Source organism: Mandrillus leucophaeus, unplaced genomic scaffold, assembly GCF_000951045.1.
Source record: "Mandrillus leucophaeus isolate KB7577 unplaced genomic scaffold, Mleu.le_1.0 Scaffold192, whole genome shotgun sequence".
In the NCBI taxonomy this organism is placed as follows: domain Eukaryota; kingdom Metazoa; phylum Chordata; class Mammalia; order Primates; family Cercopithecidae; genus Mandrillus; species Mandrillus leucophaeus.
The window spans coordinates 2,529,509-2,550,952 of NW_012101943.1; the positions used below are offsets into that span (position 1 = coordinate 2,529,509).

A 21,444-nucleotide genomic window follows, 5' to 3' on the forward strand; every position below is an offset into this window, starting at 1 on the left:
CCACTGCACTCCAGCCTGGGTGACAGAGCAAGACTCTAGAAAAAAAAAAAAAAAAAAAATGAACATTTAACCCCAGAGCATACTATGTGGTCTGGCCTTGTCAGAAGCAGCAAAATACAGGGAAGGGCTTAAATCAAAGGCCTTTTTACCTATTTAGAAGAGCTCAAGAAAAAAACATAGTACAGAGGCAAAACTCCAACTTTTAGGGGTTTTAGTCCTCATTCCTATTGGAAAGAATAATTCCAGGAAAGCATTACGGCTTAGCCTTTAAGAGTATGGGTTCTGGGCCAGGCACGGTGGCTCATGCCTGTAATCCCAGCACTTTGGGAGGCCGAGGCAGGCGGATCACGAGCTCAGGAGATCAAGACCATCCGGGCTAACATGGTGAAATCCCGTCTCTACTAAAAAATCCAAAAACAAAACAAAACAAAAAAATTAGCCGGGCTTGGTGGCGAGTGCCTGTAGTCCCAGTTACTCGGGAGGCTGAGGCAGAAGAATGGCGTGAACCCGGGAAGCAGAGCTTGCAGTGAGCCGAGATTGCGCCACTGCACTCTGCCTGGGGGACAGAGTGAGACTCTGTCTCCAAAAAAAAAAAGGAGTATGGGTTCTAAAACCAGATCACCGAGGTTCAAATCTCAATCACCCAGGTGAGTGGCTCCGGACAAGTTTCTTAACCTCTCTCTTCCTTTACCTTATCTATAAAATGACATCTATTATGAGACTACCTATGTCACAGGTGGTTCTCATTCAATGTGAAGATTGAATTAACTCAGACATTGCAGTTCCTCCAGATTTTTATGCAGGTAACAATGGAAGGCATACAGGTGCTGGCCATCTTCTTTCATTAGTACACACCTTTGTGAAGAGACTCTAAGGATTAAGTATATGGCCACAAGTCTAAATTGTGTAACTTTACAACAATCTACCTAAACTCACACCATATAAAACAAAAAATCTGAACAGTCAGACATGTATTTAAGATACTAAGTTTACTACCAAAAGCCTTCCCACAGAGAAACTCTAGCCCAAATGGTTTCACTGGTAAAATCATTCTAACAACTTCATTTTTCATCTTTAGTTACTGCCAGAAATGGGAGGACCCTATTTCCAATCTTTTTTTCCAAGTGAGCAACACCCAGCATAGACATTTACTGCACACAGGGTAAAATCACGCTTAAACCATTTCTGAGTCACATGTACCTTTGAAAATTTAAGCAAAAGAAAGTTATTTTCTCCTATAAAAATACACAGAACACGGTCGGGCGCGGTGGCTCAAGCCTGTAATCCCAGCACTTTGGGACGCCAAGGCGGGCAGATCATGAGAACAGGAGCTCGAGACCATCCTGGCTAACACCGTGAAACCCCGTCACTACTAAAAATACCAGTCTGGGCGACAGAGCAAGATTCTGTCTCAAAAAAATAATAATAATAAAAAATAAAAAATACACAGAACACACAAAATTTTGCAGTTAACATCAGAGGGTTCAGTGACCCCAAGAAATCCATCTATGGGCACCCCAAGCAGCTAAATCAATACCGTTAAATGAGCTTAAACTGGATTAGCACAGAGTGACAGTGTAAGATGGGAATTGAGGAAGTACAGACCAGGTTCCCTACCCTTTGAAAAATCATGAATGCTAACAATCTGTTCCTAACCTTGAGCAGTAAATTCCTCCTGATTTCATTCTACAAATGTCTTTGGGAGATCTCATTATCATATCCTTAAATTATTTCCTTTGTACCAAGGAATTCTTTAATTTCTAATCTAATTCTCAGGTCTTATCTTTTACGCTTATCCTATCCTTCAAATTTCCCACCAGCTTCAGTTATTAAGTGCGCTTCTCAGATATCACTCAATTCTCTTCCATTATGTATAATTCTAATATTATAAGCAGTCCACCCTCACCCACCCACCCCCAACGGCTCTTTTGCTATTAATGCGTATCTACAAATCTTATCTCCCCTTTGGATCTAAAGAGTCACCTCCAAGGCAGATTCTGGCCGGGATGTATACAGTAGTCCCCGTCTTATCTGTGGTTTGATTTCCCATGGTTTCAGTCACCCATGGAATAAGTACAACAAGATATTTTGAGAGAGAGAGAGACAGAGACAGAGACAGAGACAGAGAGAGAGAGAGAAGGAAGAGGGAGACCATATTTACATAACTTTTATTACAGTATATTATTATAACTATCCTATTTTACTGTTATGATTAATCTCTTACTGTGATTAATTTAATTTATAAATTAAACTTTATCATAGGTATGCATGTATAGGGGAAAACATAGGATATACGTATGGGATTCAGTACCATCCACAGTTTCAGGCATCCCTGGGGGTCTCAGAACATATTCCCACAGTTAAGGGCGGACTATCATGGTTATATTCTTTATCAGACGCAGGAAGATGAAAAATGGAAATTTCATATTCCCCTCCTCCAGTACCTATCATTCCAAGGCTACTTTTAGATAGTTGTTATTTTATTAAAAGAAACTCTGCCCTTCAGCTACTAATGTAGCGAGGTTAACCAAGCACTACTAAGAGTACATGTGGCCAGACTCTGAGATATTTAATTGCAACTTCATAATTTTCTACAAAGTCATATTATTGTATTAAGAGGCTAACCAGAGCTCTGGTTTCCAGGTAAATCAAACAATGTATTTAAAAAAAAAAAAAAAAGCACTAGATAACCAAGGGACATGATATAATTTGAGAGTGGGAAAAAACAAAGCTGATGGTGGCCAAGAAACAATGTAAAAAACTCAAAGAAAGACCTCAATAGCAAAGAAGGAAAAACCAGCGAATATATTTTATCTTAAAACTAAATTAGCTTTGGAAAATTACATATTCTACCATTTGAGGTATAACCAGAGATTATACCTCTGGTATATATTGAAGCAGACTTTGAAACCAAGAAAAGCCAAGTCCTAGAGACAAAATATAAAAATAATAACAGCAAATGATCAGTGTGACAAGGTTGTATACTTTTTGTAGGAGAGAAGTAACAGAATTTTACTCTAATGAAGACAGTACACCCAAAGTGTGAGCAATTATTATCTACAGTCATCATCTCAACCTCTTGATTTTGTAATCCACTCTTCAACCCGCTAGCTCCCACCTGTACCACTGCACTGAAACAATGATTCACTGGTATCATCTAGAGTTCCTTCACTGTTCTTTCCCTCCCTCCCCTGCCCTACTCTCATTCTGATAACTACCGATTTCCACCCCCTACTTTCCATATCTAGGTCTCCCATCGGAACCTCAACATTAACTCATCAAAAACCAACTCCTCAGCTTCCATCCGAAGCCTGCTCTCCCTACTGCTGTACCTTTCCCAAACAACAGCACCACACCACAAACTACCCAACTGCCAAAGCTATCCGAGACTCCTTCCTCTCTCACACTCCAAAAGTTCACATAAGTGCTAATAAGCGACATCAATTATACCTCCTAGGTGAATCTCAAATGCTCCTTTCCTCTCCTTCTCTACTTCCATGCCTGCAGTTTGCTTAGGCCCTCCACAATTTCTCCATTAAAGCAGTCTCCTAATTGATTCCTCTCTGCCTTCAATCTCAGCCTCCTCCAATCTCTCCGTCCCACTGCCACCGAAATACAAATCTGACCATGTCACTCTCCCACATAGAACCTTTCAACTGTTGTCTGTGAGGTTCTTTCAGACTCTGGCCACATCCACATCTTCAGCTGCCATCATTCACCTCCTCCCACTCTCCAACACACATACATAACACTGTAACAACATAGCATGACTGTGTTTCCCCGTATATATCATGTGGTTTGGGAATTCCTTTGCATCACATAATTCTCTTTAAGTTCAGCCACATTCATCTTTTAATACCCTACTGAGGCTATAATCATTCTGTCAAGCCTTCCTTAACCACCCTTCTATCTACCTTCATATCCGTTTACTCCTTCCTTGCCTTGTACAGACTTTATTACTACACATACGACATTATCTCGTTACTGTTCACATGAGTATTCCCTCTACCAGATTTTGAGCTCACTGGCAAAGTGAAGTCCTGTCTTTTTTATCAGCAAAATGTCAAAGTGTGACACTGAGTCATTTAAATAAACATTAAGAATTAACTAAAACAATGTCTTCACCCATGAGATTTCATCTCACATTTGAAGTATCCCCAAAAGAAACATTTTCAAGAAAAGAAGATGGATGTGCAAATATAAAGAATATAAAATATACAGAGTTCAAACTCAGGTAAATAAAAATTTACACAAGGTGATTTGGAAAGCCAGAAATTCCAAGAAATCTTTCAAATGGATACATAACAACAAAACCAAAAAGGCATTAGCATAATACGGTTAAAAAAAATATGCCTCAGGGACAGACACCTGACACTTGAGATGATGTGAAGCAGAATGCAGCAAAGCCTAAAGGAGCTGGAAGTCCTGATTCTCATTTTTCATCAGATATGACTCCGGGAGACCCCATGAGAAATACATGAAACAAACTACTTTCCAAAGCAACTACGTTGCACAATGGCCTGTAAACTTTAAGAAAGGCGTAATCCATTCAAAATTTCTTAGACTTTGTTGATCAAAAGAGTTGTTAGTTTTCAGAGATGGAAAGATGTGAGGGATTCATCATCAACTCTCTCCATTTATAACAGGAGAAACTGAGGCTTAGAGAGAGAATTACTTACTCAAGTTCTTACCACTAGTTAAGCGGAAGATGAGAAATGAAGACAGTGGCTTCCGTGTTCTCTGTCTGGTACTCTTTCCACTACCCACTCTCCTCTTCCACAGGTAAGTTACGGGCTATTTTGCTTTACAGGCATACCTCAGATACATTATAGGATCAGTTCCAGACCACCACAATAAAGCAAATATCTCAATAAAGTAGCCACACAAATTTTTTGGTTTCCCCGTGCATGTAAAAGTTGTGTTTACAATACACTGTAGTCTATAAAGTGCATAATAGCTTCATGTCTAAAAAACAAAAACGGACATACTTTAATTTAAAAATACTTTATTGCTAAAAAATGCTAACAATCATCTGAACCTTCAGCGAGTTGTAATCTTTTTTGCTGGTGGAGGGTCTTGCCTTCATGTTGATGGCTGCTGACTCATCATAGTGGTGGTTGCTGAAGGCTGAGGTGGCTGTGGCAATTTCTTAAAATAAGATGACAATGAGGCCGGGCATGGTGGCTCACACCTGTAATCCCAGCACTTTGGGAGGCCGAGGCGGCAGATCACAAGGTCAGGAGTTCAAGACCAGCCTGGCCAACATGGTGAAACCCCATCTCTACTAAAATACAAAAATTAGCTGAGCATGGTGGTAAGCACCTGTAATCCCAGCTACTTTGGAGGCTAAGGCAGGAGAATCGCTTGAACCCAGGATGTGGAGCTTGCAGTGAGCGGAGATTGTGCCACTGCACTCCAGCCTGGGCAATAGGGTGAAACTGTCTCAAAAAAAAAAAAAAAAAAAAGACAATGAAGTTTGTGGCTTTGATTGACTCTTCCTTTCATGAAAGATTTATCTGTAGCATGTGATACTGTCTGACAGCATTTTATCCACAATGGAACTTCTTTTAAAATTGGAGTCAATCCTCTCAAACCCTGCCACTGCTTGATCAACTAAGTTTATGTAATGTTCTAAATCCTTTGTTGTCATTTCAACACTGTTCACAGCATTTTCAGGAGTTGATTCCCTCTCAAGAAACCACTCTCTTTGCTTATCCATAAGAAGCAACTCCTCATTTGTTGAGGACTGATCATGAGATTGCAGCAATTCAGTCAAATCGTCAGGCTCCACTTCTCATTCTAGTTCTCTTGCTATTCCCATCACATCTGCAGCTATTCTCTCTATTGAAGTCGAACCTCTCAAGGTCATCCATGAGGGTTGGAATCAATCCCTTCCAAACTCCTGTTAATGCTGATATTTTGACTTCCTCCTGTGAATCACAAATGTTCCAAATGGCATCTAAAATGGTGAATCCTTTTCAGAAGGTTTTCGATTTGTTTTGCCCAGATCCATCAGAGGAATTACTATCTATGGCAGCTACAGCCTTAAGAAATGAATTTCTTAAATAATAAGACTTGAAAATCAGAATTACTCCTTGACCCATGAGCTGAAGATTGGATGGTGTGTCAGCAGGCATGAAAACATTTGGCCGGGTGCGGTGGCTCACGCCTGTAATCCCAGCACTTTGGGAAGCAGGCTGAGGTGGGTGGATCACGAGGTCAGGAAATCGAGACCATCCTGGCTAACATGGTGAAACCCTGTCTCTACTAAAAATACAAAAAATTAGCCGGGCGTGGTGGTAGGCGACTGCAGTCCCAGCTACTCGGGAGGCTGAGGCAGAAGAATGCTGTGAACCTGGGAGACGGAGCTTGCAGTGAGCCGAGATCGTGCCACTGCACTCCAGCCTGGGCAACAGAATGAGACTCCGTCTTGGAAAAAAAAAAAAAGGACAGGACAGGGCAGGGCAGGACAGGACAGGACAGGACAGGACAGGACAGGACAGGACAGGAAAGGAAAGGAAAGGAAAGGAAAGGAAAGGAAAGGAAACAAAACAACATTCATCTCCTTGTATATGTCCATTAGAGCTCTTGGGTAACCAGGTGGATAGTCAATGAGTAGTAATATTTTGGGGAAAAAGAAAAACAAAATGTTTTTGTGAGCAGTGGGCCTCAACAGTGAATACAGAATATTTGGTAGACCATGCATAAACAGAGGTGTTGCCATCTAGGCTTTGCTGTTCCATTTACAAAGCATAGGCAGGGTGGATTTACGTGGTTGTTAGACACCCTAAGATTTTCAGAATGGTAAATGAGCACTGGCTTCAACTTAAGTCACACCAGCAGCATAAGTTCCTAACAAGAGAGTTAGCCTGGCCCTAGCTTTGGCATTGATTTCTCCTCTGCAGCTGTAAAAGTCACAGATGGCAACATCTCTTGTTTCACCTACATTGAAACTCTTGTTTGTGTAGCCACCTTCATCAATGTCTCAGCTAAATCTTCTGGAAAACTTGCTGCAGCTTCAGCTTCTACAACAGCACTTGGTGCTTCACCTTGTACTTTTATGTTAGAGAGATGGCTATTTTCCTTCAACCTCATAAGCCAACCAAGCTCTGCTACTGTCCAACTTTTCTTCTGCAGCTTCCTCAACTCTCTCAGCCTTTATACAATTGAAGAGAGCCAAGGCCTTGCTCTGGGTTAGGCTTTGGCATAAGGAATGTTGTGGCTGGTTTGATATTCTATCTAGACCACTGAAACTTTCTCAATTATCAGCAACAAGGTTGTTTTACTGTCTTATCATTCATATGTTCATTGGAGTAGCAATTTTAATTTCCTTCAAGAACTTTACCTTTAAATTCACAACTTGTCTGTCTGATGCAAGAGGCCTAGCTTTTGGTCTGTTTCAGCTTTTGACCTGCATTCCTCACTAAGCTAAACCGTCTCTAGCTTTTGATTTAAAATGAGAGACATGTGACTCTTCCTTTCACTGGAACACTCAAAGGCCATTATAGGGTTATTAATTGGCCTAATTTCAATACTGTTGTGTCTCGGGGAATAGGGAGGCCTGAGAAGAGGGACAGAGGCTGAGAAACAGCCGCTTGGCGGAGCAGTCAGAACACATACAACATTTATCGATTAAGTATGCTGTAGGGGCCCATTTCATGGTGTCCCAAAGCAATTAAAATAGCAACTTCAAAGATCTCTCATCACAGATCACTATAACAGATACAGCAACAATGCAAAAGTTTGCAATATTGCAAGAATTATCAATCTATGGCACAGAGATATGATAGGGGCATATGTTGTTGGAAAAAATGGCACCGACAGTTTTGTTCCACACAAGGTTGCCACAAACCTTCAATTTGTTTGAGTGCAGTGACTCACGCCTGTAATCCCTGCACTTTGGGAGGCCAAGGCAGGTGGATCATGAGGTCAGGAGTTCAAGATCAGCCTGACCAACAGAGTAAAATCCCATCTCTACTAAAAATACAAAAATAAGGCAGGTGTGGTTGCACCTGCCTATAATCCCAGCTACTCAGGAGGCTGAGGCAGGAGAATTGCTTAAACTCGAGAGGCGGAGGTTGCAGTGAGCTGAGATTGCATCACTGCACTCCAGCCTGGGCGACACAGCGAGACTTCCTCTCCAAAAAAAAAAAAAAAAAAAAAGCAACCCCCCGCCCCCCAATATCTGTGAAGGGCAATAAAACGAGGTGTGCATGTGATTTGTTTACACCCACAAGAGTGCTTTTCTGTCCCAATTCTAGTAGTCTATAGGTGGTATCCAGACTTCATTTAAATGTTAAAAATGGTTTCCACAACACATAGATTGTTTTTATCTGTTACTCTTTTCTTCCCCTAACAGGAACACCAGTTCTCAAAGTACAAGTCCCATCAAGTTGGATCAAAAGCTAATACTGATACCGTAACATGCCATTATACGTCATTACTCATCCTGGTTTGCAAAACCCATCTACCGCTTCATTAATATTTCATAAAAAACACTACCATTTCCCTCACTAATTCTAGTGAAGTGATTTTGTTTTACAGTAACATGAAAGAGAAATCGGTGGGGACAGCGATTACCCAACAGGCAGGATCGTCTTGGAATTAGAGAACTTAAGAACCGCTGGGCAATGGAATAAAACACATCTCACTGACGGAGTATTTTAAGCACAAAGAGTTAACAGTGAGTTCCACCAACAATTGTAAAATCAAGTATCTAATAAAATCATTGAAATGTACAAAAAAAAATTTATTGAATACTTGCCACATGTTAGAGACTGTTCTAAAACTTTTACAAATATTGTAGCTAATCCTCACGAAATCCCCCAAAGGCAGGTATTACACAAATTAGGAAAGTGAGCAGTGCCAGGATGTATATATACAAGGGGCTTAGAGGTGGCAAAATAGAAGGGAATGAGAGCACCAAGTGGGACGTGGTTCCAGTTTTCCTTACAGAACAGTAAGCACACATTCTCTGGACTGTATATGTATATGAGGTGCTGAGTACCCTGATATGCAAACAAAAGCATAAGCATATTACGTAGGTGGAATATTTACAGAGGGGTTGGGAAAACTATGGCTACCCTCCCTCCACCCTATATACTTCTTAGCACCACACAAAAATGGAGGACCCCAAAGTTAAAGTAACTTGCTCACACTGATATAACAAGTATGGCCAGAGCTGGCATTTGAACCCAGGTCTGTAAGGTTCCAAAGCCTTGTCTTTTTCTTTCTTTCTTTCTTTCGAGATGGAGTCTTGCTCTGTTGCCCAGGCTGGAACACAGTGGCATAATCTCAGCTCACTGCAACCTCCACCACCCACGTTCAAGTGATTCTCCTGCCTCAGCCTCCCATGTAGCTGGGATTACAGGCATGTGCCACCATGCCAGGCTAATTTTTGTATTTTTAGTACAGACAGGGTTTCACCATGTTGGACAGGCTGGTCTCAAACTCCTGGCCTCAAGTGATCCACGCATCTCAGCCTCCCAAAGTGCTAGGCTTACAGGCGTGAGCCACCACACCCAGCGCCTTGTCTCTTTCTACTCTATCATAATATCCCCTTTTCTGTAAATGCTCCAGAGTGTCTAAGTACCATAAATAATTAGTAGCTAACAATTTCAGAAATCATCAAATATGAAAAATAAGTTATACTTCTAAGAAGGCTAAACTACCATCTACAATTTTCTAATGCCCTAGAACAGCATTTACACCAACAGATTCAATGCCTCCTAAGGTAAAGCTCTAGTGTATTTTAAAACACATACAAATGGGAGTCTCTTTTTTTGCCTGGAGAACACGGAGGAAAAGAGGGAAAAGAGGGGAGGTCTCCCTTAGGAGACCAAAGCTGGTTTAAGACCAAGCTGGTCCATATGAATCACAGAATTTTTGGATTATGCTAAACACTCAGTTTAAAATCTGGGTATAATCCAATGACGTCCAACATCTTAATCATAATTTGAGAGACTGAAATGCCTACATTTTAAGGAGGAATTTGTTCATTTAATAAATTTCAAGAAGACCTGGACTAGGTAGGAGGTATTATGGATGCCACAGAGATGTGCAGGACACAGTTCCTTCTTGGGAGTGCTTACATCTAATTAGAAAAATCAGATAAATATGTGAAAAGACAAAAAAAAGTAGCAAATGAACAAATTCCCAAAATGGTGAGTTGCCAAGAAGCAGACAAACTGAAGGAAGGAAAAAGCACTGTGTTTTTTCAGGAAACAAAAGTAGCACTTTAAGTCCGCCCTTGAAGGGAAAATGAGAATTAGAACTAGAGGTGAGGGAGTGGGGAATACGTAAAAGTCCAGAAACAGGGAAATAAAGAAAGGCTATTTAAATCAAATCAATACCAAATGTTGGTGAGGATGTGGAGCAGCAGAAATTCTCATTCATTGCTGGTAGGAATGCAAAATAGTACCACTACCCTGGAAGACAGTTTGGCAGTTTCTTATAAAACTAAACATGCTCATTATCTATAACAAGTAATAAAAGTAAATGCAAATTAAAAAAAACTAAACATACTCTTACCATACAATACATAGAGCAATCACACTCCTTGGTATTTACCTGAAGGAGCTGAAATCTTATGTTCATAAAAAAACTTGTACACAGATATTTATATTAGCTTTATTCATAATTGCCAAAACTGGGAAGCAACTAAAATGTCCTTCAGTAGGTGAATGGATAAACTATGGTACATTCAACCAATAAAATGTTATTCAACACTAAACTAAATGAGCTATCAAGTCTTGAAAAGCCATGAAGGAACCTTAAGTGCATATCACTAAGTAAAAGAAGCCCATCTGAAAAGAGTACATGCTATGTGATTCCAACTATATGACAGTCTGGAAAAAGCAAAATTATGGAGACAGTAAAAGGATCAGTGGTTGCTAGGGAGTTGAAGGTGGTGGGTGATGAAGAAGTGGAGCACAGACGATTTTCAGGGCAGTGATGTATGGTATGTAGGGTACTATAATGGTGGATACACATCATTACACATTTGTCTAAACTCATAGAATGTCCAACACCAAGAATGAGCCCTAACGTGAACTACGAACTCTGGGTGATAATGATGTGTCAATGTAGGATCATCAATTGTAACAAATGTACCACTCTGGTGGGAGTTGGGGGGAGGTGTTGATAATGGGGGAGGCTGTGCTTGTGTATGGACAGGGGCATATGAGAAATCTCTGTACTTTCCTCTCAATTGTGCTGTGAACCTAAAACTGCTCTTAAAAAATTAAATTTTCAAAAATAAATATACAGATGTCCTCATAGAAAGGCAAACTGATGTGTGTATAAGAATATTCATAGAGTACTGCTTAAATATGGTACATTCACATAATAAATATTATGCAGCTATAAAAAGAATATGGGAACTTTATATGTACTGAAATATATATTGCTAAGTGAAAAAAGCAAGGTACAGAAAATGTGTAGTGTGCCACCATTTGTGTGCTTACAAAAAATATTTATACATATGTTTGCATATACTTATATATTCATGAACTATCCATAGAAAGATACAGAAGAAAGTCATAACCGATACCTCTGTTGGCTGATGATACAGGTAGGCTAAAACCAGGAACTGTGCTCTGCAGAAGGCAGGTAGACTAGAGAAGATCCTCTGCATCAAATTAAGAGGTTTAGATAGCGTGCAAACTCAAGAGCAAGGTTTCTCAACAGTGGCACTTGTGACATTTGGGGCCAGGTAATTCTTTATTGTGGGAGCCACTCTGTACATTGTAAAATGTTTAGCAGTATCTCTGGCCTCTCCCACTAGATGCTGGTAGTACTCTCCTCCCACATCTAGTTGTGACTACCAAAAATGTCTCTAGACATTGACAAATGTCCCCTGTAAGGCAAACATCACACCTGGTTGAGAAGCACTGCTCAAGAGCCACACGGTCATCTTTAACCTACAAAACATTCTAGTGCTACATTCCTGTAAATTAACAACAAATCCAATACACATTCAGATATAGATCTGAGGAATATATTAGGCATCGTTTTCAGATGACCTTCACATTATCAGTCACAGTTTCTCACGCTGAGATCATTCAAGTCCCTTTGCAAATCTGAACTATAATTTTTAAACATATCTACTCCATCACAAAAGTCTCTTTTCTGCATTGGTTGAATACAAATGATAAGGAACTAAATACAAAAGCCAGGCAGATGTTCAGCAGTACACAGAGAGTGTGCCAGACCCTGCAATGGGCTCCTGAATGATGCACCGACCTTAAGGGATCTCTGTGGCTATTTCACCAGTCAGTAGACCAGCCTCCCCACCCTGCAAAGCCCATCCCCAAATAGCATGCACTCTCCAGCTCCAAGATCTTCTGGGATGCCAAGGAAGGCAACTCTCCCACAGAAATCTATCAGAAAAATCACATTTTGGCTCAGCTTTTGAAAAACTAAAATAATTGTTCACACAATAAGAACGTAATTACTCACATTATGTTAATAATGTTTTTTCTTGTAACTCCTAACGACCACACAAAATCTATGACACTATTCAAAAGTCATGAAAGGTATCAACCTTGACTTCAAGGAGATTATAAAGAGAAGGGTTAGTCAAGAGAGGCTTAATTTTATTAAGCATAAAGCCATTTCTAATATACCACAATGAATAAGATTTAAAAAAAAAAAAAAGATATCCAACAGGCTTGAATATTTTTCAAACATGGATCTAAGACTTTTGTTATTTTCCTGTGTCTTTTCTTTTGCCAAAGCCAGAAATCCAATAATACCCTGGCAATCTTGGCTTCATATGTTGAAGTAATTCATTGCTTCAGCACTCTCGTAGTTGAAAGTTCTGGATTTCGTTCTCATGAAATCATGCTCTTCAAATTCTAGCACTGTGCCGACTACTTATGCTTAGCTCTCCAAAGGTTGGCTCTCATTTGTGGAGTTGACCTCCAATGACCTCACTCTTGCAATATATACACCTGTGAGTCACTATGGAAGATGCTTAAAAGTGTCCGCGGAGAAAAAAAGAAACTCACCATTCTAACTACTTCAGGGTAAGTCTGCTCTGTCAAACAGCCTCTGCTTATTGTAATGTAGTCCACCAGTTCATTAAGAGTGGAGCGCTTGTATTCTTTCATTTTAAGATCAGATAGCGTGTCCATGAAGTCAAAAATGACACAGCACTGCTGAAGTTTCTTTAGGAACAGTTCAGGCTGCTCTGAGGATGGAACGTCTAAGAAAAAAAAAGGAAATGGTGTAAGTCTGTCATCAATTTCCAGGTAACAGGAATTCTCTGTGAAAGTTACTTCAAAGGCAAGCTCAAAAAAAATAAGAATTCACATGACAACAGTGTTCTTTTTCACAGTTACACATGATTGGGAGGGGATACCGTATCTACTACTTCAGTGACCTTGTCTTTGAAAACTACATTGTACCAACAAAATTGACTGTATTTGCTATTCCACAACCAAAGATTGACCAAAATCCCAAAAGACTTTACAAGGTTGAAGCAAATTTTAACCAAAAACACCCCAATGTCAATACCTTTAAATCTAAAAATACTGAAAAAGGTCAAACCTTCCCTTACAAGAAAGCTTTCGCTGTTGGTTTAAATTAGTTTTACTAAAAAATTTCAAAGCAGAAATGTCAGTTGATTCATTTTAATTTCATGCTGACATCCTTGGTATTTAAAGCTATCGTTGTGTGTTTATATTTTTTTGTTTTGTTTTGGCTTGATCTGTATGAAGTTTCTTTGTGAAAGAAATCTGAAAAATCTACAAAATGAAACAATACCAACTCTCAAAAAGAGCACACCAGTAACAGGAAAATAAGAGTAAATGCCACATAAATCTACATTCTCTTTTTACCCATCTTCTTGTACTGTGAGAGAAAACCACTAACATCTTATATTAATATGTTCCCAGAATGGACATCTGCTCTTTTCCCACAAACAGCAGGTCAGACATTTGGCTTGGTGTTGTTTCTAAAAAATATGTAGAAATTTTAGGTTAGTTGAAATTCCCCAGCCAGAAAGGAGCCTGATCTACAGTTGGACTTCAAATATACCAACTAAGCTGTAGACAGCCTATTGCCTCCTATCTTCTTTCCAATATTTTATTCCCCCAAACCAGAGCTTCCCTGGAAAAGCAATGAAAACTATAACCAGGGTAGGCTCTGCTGCCTTCATCCAAGGTGATTAGCTCATTAATCCTCAGAACATCCTTAGAAAGAAGCAGGTGGCATTATTCTCCATTTTTCACACACACACACACAAAATAGAGACAATCACTGAGGTCCCACTATGAATGGGTTACAGAGCTGGGCAAAGTGCCCAGGTCTCTAACCACACTCCCATGTTCCTTTTGTGCTAATCAAGAAGGACCTTAACAGTGTGTAGTCACTTGCAATCATCCTCAGTGGCCAGTCTTCTGGTAAATGCTTTACAATGGACTCCTGGCTTGGGCTGCCTGTTCCCTGGGGAGGAGGGGAACAGCATACAGCACCCCGCTTAAAGCCACCAGCAGCAGAAAGTGAGGGCCAGCCTCATTTTCCCAGGATCCACCAGGCTCCTCTCTACAACCTTCTACCCTGCCTTACACCCCACAACTCAAATGCCAGCATGGCTACCCGGGACCTCACAGGCAATTCCCGCAAAACACTGCCAGTTAAGTAAACCTAGATGAGAGTAGATAGGACACCTAAATACATAGGCTTTCTCTACCAGACATTACAGAACAAGAAGCAGTCCATATTTTTGAAGGTATAGCATCACTGCTACTCTCAGCAAAAACCAGTAGTGAATTTAGAAATTATTAACCTGTGAGTTTCCCTTCCCCCATCACTCCTAGGTTCCCAAAAGCACAATGTATCTTGCAGTCATGATATAGGTCTTATCCTATGCCCCCCAACATTTAATCGGTTTTAAAATATTTAGCCTTAGACTATAAGAACTAAATTCAGTCAGACCAAACTCTCTAAGTGCTACCTGCTTTAGGCGTTTAAAATAAATACATAAAAACGAAATAAGGCTGCTTATGAGCATGACTATATCCTTAACCAATGACTAATTCATGCACAGGACTATCACGGTTAATTACTAAAATTTTTTGAGATCGAAATCAGACCCCAGACCTGGCAACCAAATGGGAATACTGACGCTGCAAACGGGGCAAGAAAAACCTTTTGGTTTTTTTTTGTTTTTTTGAGATGAAGTCTCGTTCTGTCACCCAGGCTGCAGTACAGTGGTTGCTCACTGCAACCTCCGCCTCCAGGGTTCAAGCAATTCTCCTGTCTCAGCCTCCTGAGTAGCTGGGCTTACAGGCGCCCACCACCACACCCAGCTAATTTTTGTATTTTTAGTAGAGACAGGGTTTTGCCATGTTGGCCAGGCTGGTCTCGAACTCCTGACCTCAGGTGATCTGCCCACCTCGGCCTCCCAAAGTGTTAGGATTACAGGCGTGAGCTACTGCCCTGGCCAAGAAAAAGCTTATTAATGTAGCATTCATTATAGTTCAAAATCTTCAGGGAAATTTTAATTAATTCAATTTTTGATACAGTGACTTTAATAAAGTCTAAAAATCAGACTATTTACATGGAGAACTCCTTAACACTGCACATATAAATCATAAAAGCATCTATGAATTGTAGCCTTTCCTCCAAAAGTACATCATCATTTAAGCAATGACAATAACAATTAATATTTGTGGTCACTGCAATAGTACTCAAGAGATTCACATACTTAGCAGTTCAAAAAATTCAGGCAGTTAACACTTAGTCCTGCTTTTTAATGTTAGGCAGTTGAAATTTATCCTTTATTTGTGCAAATTGATATAATGTCATAGACAAATGTGAAGCAGGCTATCCACCTGTCCAGTGGAATAAGGATAATAACTCACATTTATTGAATATACTGGGTACATGTATTGGGCACTTTGTCTAAGCACTTATACATATTATATCTCCTTTAATCCCTTCAATGGCCTTCTGCAGTAGGTACTATTTCTAATTTAACAAATGAGTAAACCAAAACACAGATTCAGTGATTTGCCCATAGTTACACATTAATAAGCAGTGGAGACAGGATTCAAACCCAAGTGGACTGGCTCCAGAGCCTGGACCCTTCACCACTGTGCAATGCAACGTTGAAACACAGTGAAAGACCAGAGTAACACCCTATTCCAGAACACAGCATGTGTGCAAAGACAGAAGAGGAGGAAGAAAGCAGACAAAATTAACAAATGACTCCCCATTCATAAAGTATCATGCTAAACCCCTTCCCTATCTCCCCTCTAGCCCATGCCCCAAGGATTCACACATAGAGCAAAAGCTGTGATTTGTCCTTTATCATAGACTAAATTCTTTCTAAAATGACCTACCTTCATTAAATTAAAAAACTTACACAGTCAAGATGAACCAAAAGGGAGTTCTTAAAGAGGAATTTCCTTATGGTAACAATTTAGGAAAGTTTTGTACATGTTGAAAGATGACCAGTCCGAACAAGAGGTTCTTCCTGTAACGTCTGGGCCTCAGACTGTCCCACATAGCTAAGACTGCTCCCAACCTCCTCCCTCATCGACCTAGTCGCAGGGGAGTGTGAAAAGGTAGAATGTGAGAAGGCAGGACAGGCCAGAGATCAGAGAAGGAACAATCTCTGAGTAGTGCAGAAGGTTTCCACTATATAAGAAAAGTTTAGTGTCTATGTAAGCAGTCCCCGAAGTAGATCCAAATATTCTTTTTAAAGAAACAGTTATTAAAAGGATTGCTTAAGAAGCCATAAACAGAATCTCATAAAAAACAAAAAGATATCATAAAGGCAAGAATTCTGACCACAATACAGTAACACTAGATTTTAACAAGTCAAAGCCACCCACCTCCAAAATCCAAGTCACCTGGAAATCTAAAAACTTCAGAAGTCAAGATTGAAGAAAAAAACAAATTATAGTCATTAAGAAATAAATGTGAATTAGGAAAATTAAAGGTCATCTTAGAATCCCAAAGCAGACCAGGCAGTGGATGCTTTTGTCATCTATCTTCCAGTGAAAACCTCTGGCCAGCAGAGGCCATCCCTGCTCCCAGGAAAGGGATCCCACAGAAGCACAGCCATAAATAATGAGCAATCAATAAGCGATTATGTAATACCGTGAAGGTCACTGGCACAATGACTCCTCCATCCAAGGTTAGTATGTGTTCAAAAGAGAGAATAATTGATCCCATTATCACAGCTTGATAAGATCCCATAAGGTCAGATTCCACTGCTCTGGAAGAATTCTTAAAATTAAGTTGGTTTCCAGAATATGTTTCTCCACCAAGAAAAGAATGCAATGACCAGCTAAACTGTATTTCTCACTGTACTGTACTTCTCTTTACTTTTTAGCAGTAGCCATTCTCCCCGTATGTCTTTATATCACCGTCTCCCAGTATTCTCCTATCAATTTTCATCAATAAGCAGGAGAAAATGACTACTCCTACCTCCAAGGTGTTCATTACCTCTGAATAATTTTTAAATTTATGGTGTTACATGTAATGGGAAAATGGACATAAAATTCAACATAAAGTGAGGATGCAATCTCAGATTAAGACAAAGATTCTCTTTGTATCTAAAGAAGTCAACAGGATCTACATACAGTTTAGCTCTTGCTGAGGGGCACTCCCCTCACCCTAATCATGATTTAAAGGGAGGGTTGTTTACAATTTGCAGAAGCAGCTCATTCTTCCCCACTAGTCCGCTTCCATCATTCCACCCTATCTAATGTTTGGGGCACAGAATCATGGATCCAATATCACCCCACATTTTCTTCAGGCCTAGCTCATTCAGCACTTTGCAAAGCAAGAAGTAACAAAGGTAGAAGAAATAAAATATGTGCCCAATCTCCTGGGTTTGATACTCTGGGACTCCAATCAACAAAAGTTGTTAAAAATCAGAACGTTAAATTCACATTTGCAAATATGCCAGCCAAGTAAATAAAGGAGGCCCACATCATTATATCTATTACCCATGATATCATAAAAATAAGGTAAATTGTTTTAAAAAAATAAGTTAATAAAGAAAATGTGGACTGGTAAATTATTTACACATAAACTACTGAAATGCATGTGGAAATGTGAGTGAACAAATATTTCTATAAAACGTTCATATGTTTGCATTGGAAGCTAAACTATAACATTACTTGAGCTAATGAACAATATTTATAATATTCAATGAATATCTATAAATTATATTTATATTTCCATTCAAAAGATCTAAAATAAAATTCGTCTAAATTAACAATACTTCTTACCTGAAAATGTCCTAAGGTATTAATTACTTGGCCCTTTTACTTCTATTTCTCCAACTTTCACAAAAAATAACAGGACCAGCACACAACAAGAATAGTAAGTATGGCCTCTAATCCCACAGAACTTTCTCTTAAGGTGTACAAATCCTCATCCGTGTATTCTCTGTCCTTCACGTGCAACTCTCCATAAACTTCAACAAAATCACTGAGAATTTTACTTGCATAAGACATATGAGTCTATATTTACAGAAAACTAACAGTGTCTCATAGTTCTAAGGAGATGCTTAATACTGAAACACTATCATAAATAAAACATTATGAAGTAGATTGAGCCATGATAGACTGAAGCTAGGTATACTAAGAAATGTGGTAAAATGCCTAATTGCCTGCCCATGTAGTCTGTCCAAATCATTGCCATCAATTTTACCTCTACCTTTTTGGAGCACGTATTTCAAGAAACCTAAAAATAATCCTATTTTATTAGTAGAATTAAGCTTCCATTATAGGAATTGCTTTTGACACCAGTAAATCACAGATATAACCAACAATATTTCCTCAAAACGAGGAGACAACTATAAGCCTTTAAAATGAATCAAATAATAAACTTAGACTTCATGTCCTATGAACTGGAGCCAAATATAACATGTTGATTACACAGGATATTTCAATGCACATAAGCAAATAAGAAACTAACCCAGAACCAATCTGTTAACTAAAATAAGCATCAAACACTTGACCATTCCAATTACTTTATTATTGTAAAAAGAAGTGACTTCAAAGATGTTTGTTGTTGATGATCTGCTAAGCATTTGTATTTTATAAAAGTGACTCCGGTGATTTCAATATGTGGCTACGGTTAAAAAGCACTGTTTTTAAAGTAAGCACTCTAAAATCCTTCTTTCACTCCCTCCTCCTTTGAAATTCTTTCTCTCCATTATTTAAAGCTAGCAGTGAAAACTTTTAGTTTCCAAGCTAAGGAAGGTCCCTGGAAACATTTACAACAGTGAAAGCGTTCTTTCTTGGCCTTGGCTATACTAGGTGAATGTGGAGTTCGTAGCTTTTAGAAATCTTGCCAATCTGTTAGGAAGCTTGAAAAACACTTTGCTGATTATTAGCACACATATTTTTTAAAGGTTCAAAACATGTGTCATAGAGTGACTAGCACAGATAGAAGAGTGTCAAAAGGATGAAAGGATGAGATCAAGGTGTGGGTACTGACTGAAATTTCCAGGTAAAAAGAACAGAAACAATAATAATCATGAACACTTACTACTATAAAGCACTGTACTAAGCTCCTGACATGCATTATCCCTTTTAATCCTCAGAATATCTTAGGTGTGGCCACTATTAATATCCCAGTTTTTCAAATGAGAAAACTGATGCCCAGAAAGGCTAAGTCATTTGTCCAACATCACACACTAGGAAGGGCTGCAGCTAGTATCTGAACCCCAGTAGCTTACTGCTCCAGCAGTCTTACTGCAGGGGAGGGAAGGAACATCCCAATAACGATGATGATAATGGTGATGATCATACTAAATAACAGCAACTAACCCCCATTAGAGCTGTAGATACACTTCCATTGTTACGACTAGTTATTTAAGAGAAGTTGCAATATAAAAGTAAAAAATAAAAAAAAAAATTGGTTAACTTTTCTATTAAATACAAATGTTCACATGTTTTAAAACTTGAAACAGTATAAAATCAGCCTTAAGCTAGTGAACAAGTATACACAGGTAAGTTTAAGTTTTAGATAATAACATATTAATTATTCTTCCCAAATTAGACAATCAACATGTATTTATTATTATTGTGTCATGAAGCTCTCTAGTTTCCCTTTCCCAAAAGCTAACAATATGCTCTCCAATTTATAAATAAAAACCAAAGGTCACCACCACTAGTACAGACTAGTATGGCTTCAAGCAGCAAAATTACATGATTCAGGGCTTTCATGTTATTTTGACACTATGATCTAATCAGAAGAAAAAGAAAATATGCTCACATGCACACATACACACATGCACACAGTGATAAATGACACAAAGTGATAAATGCACATAGTGATAAATGACACAGTGTTTCCAACACTGCATGTTATCCCTCATGCTTTATCTTCTAATGCCAAGGTGGTTACTGAAACTTGTCAACACAGGAAACAATATTTTAAAACTGATCAACTCCTAATTAGAGGTTTAATTATTTTCCTGCCACCAAACTCACCACAGGACAGATGCCACCAAAGGCTCTGACAAAGTCAATGTCTTTATTATTAATTCATTTCCTAAGGACTTATTTCCAGGGCAGTGATGCCAGGAGGAAAAGAACCGAGGCCTTTTGAATATGAGGAACTCCTGGAGCTTGATGGACTTTACTAAAAAAGAGCTGCAAGAATTATACAGTATTCTACAGTATGCATGTCAGTGGTTCCCTCTTTTGAGGATGTTAGGTGCCAGTAAAATTACAAAAAAAAAAAAAAAAAGCATTTTATCCATTTTTCTTCAGGTAAAGGCATTAAAAACATAGCCACTATTTATTTTCACTATAATTTCATAAAAATAAAGCTCCTTTATAATAACAAAAGAAGAGAAAGAACAATCATAGAATAAAAGACAATCCTTCCTTTAAAAAGGAGGGATGGTGCTAGGCACGTTGGCTCCCACACAAAATTCCAGCACTTTGGGAGGCCAAGGTGGGAGGATCGTTTAAAAGCCAGGTGTTTGAGACTAGCCTGGGCAACGCAGCGCGATCCCGTCTCTACAAAATCAAAAAAAAAAAAAAATGCTGGGCTTGGTGGCATGTGTCTGTAGTCCCAGGTACTTGGGAGGCTGGGGTGGGAGGATCACTTGAGCCCAGGCTGCAGTGAGCCCTAAGTGTGCTACTGTACTCCACCCTAGACAATAGAGTGAGACTTTGTCTCAAAAAGATATAAATAAAAACAAAAAAGAGGGTGGGCAATCATCCCTCATACATAGACACACACACATACACATGCATGTGCACACATACACACAGAGTTGTATATTCTCTCCCTTGACCTTCCCCTCTCTCCTTATTTTTCACCTTTCCCAGTATAGCCAACAACTTTTCCAAGGGCCTGTATTTGGGGATCTCTGAGCCATATTACTTCTTTGTTCCAATTTTTTTCTAGAAACACAGAAAACAGAATTCTAGCTGTAATGACAGTACTGATTTCAACTGT

General features: G+C 39.2%; 1 protein-coding gene across 4 annotated transcripts in view; it reads right to left on the reverse strand.

Annotated features, from left to right (window-relative positions):
* The window catches only part of PPP2R5E (protein phosphatase 2, regulatory subunit B', epsilon isoform), a 182,509-nt gene that overhangs the window by 70,429 nt on the left and 90,636 nt on the right, over positions 1-21,444 (reverse strand). For all 4 annotated transcript variants that reach the window (XM_011978282.1, XM_011978283.1, XM_011978281.1 and 1 more), the window contains one exon: positions 13,011-13,207. In XM_011978282.1, coding sequence (XP_011833672.1) covers positions 13,011-13,207 — 197 coding nt within the window. The remainder of the gene's footprint in view (positions 1-13,010; positions 13,208-21,444) is intronic.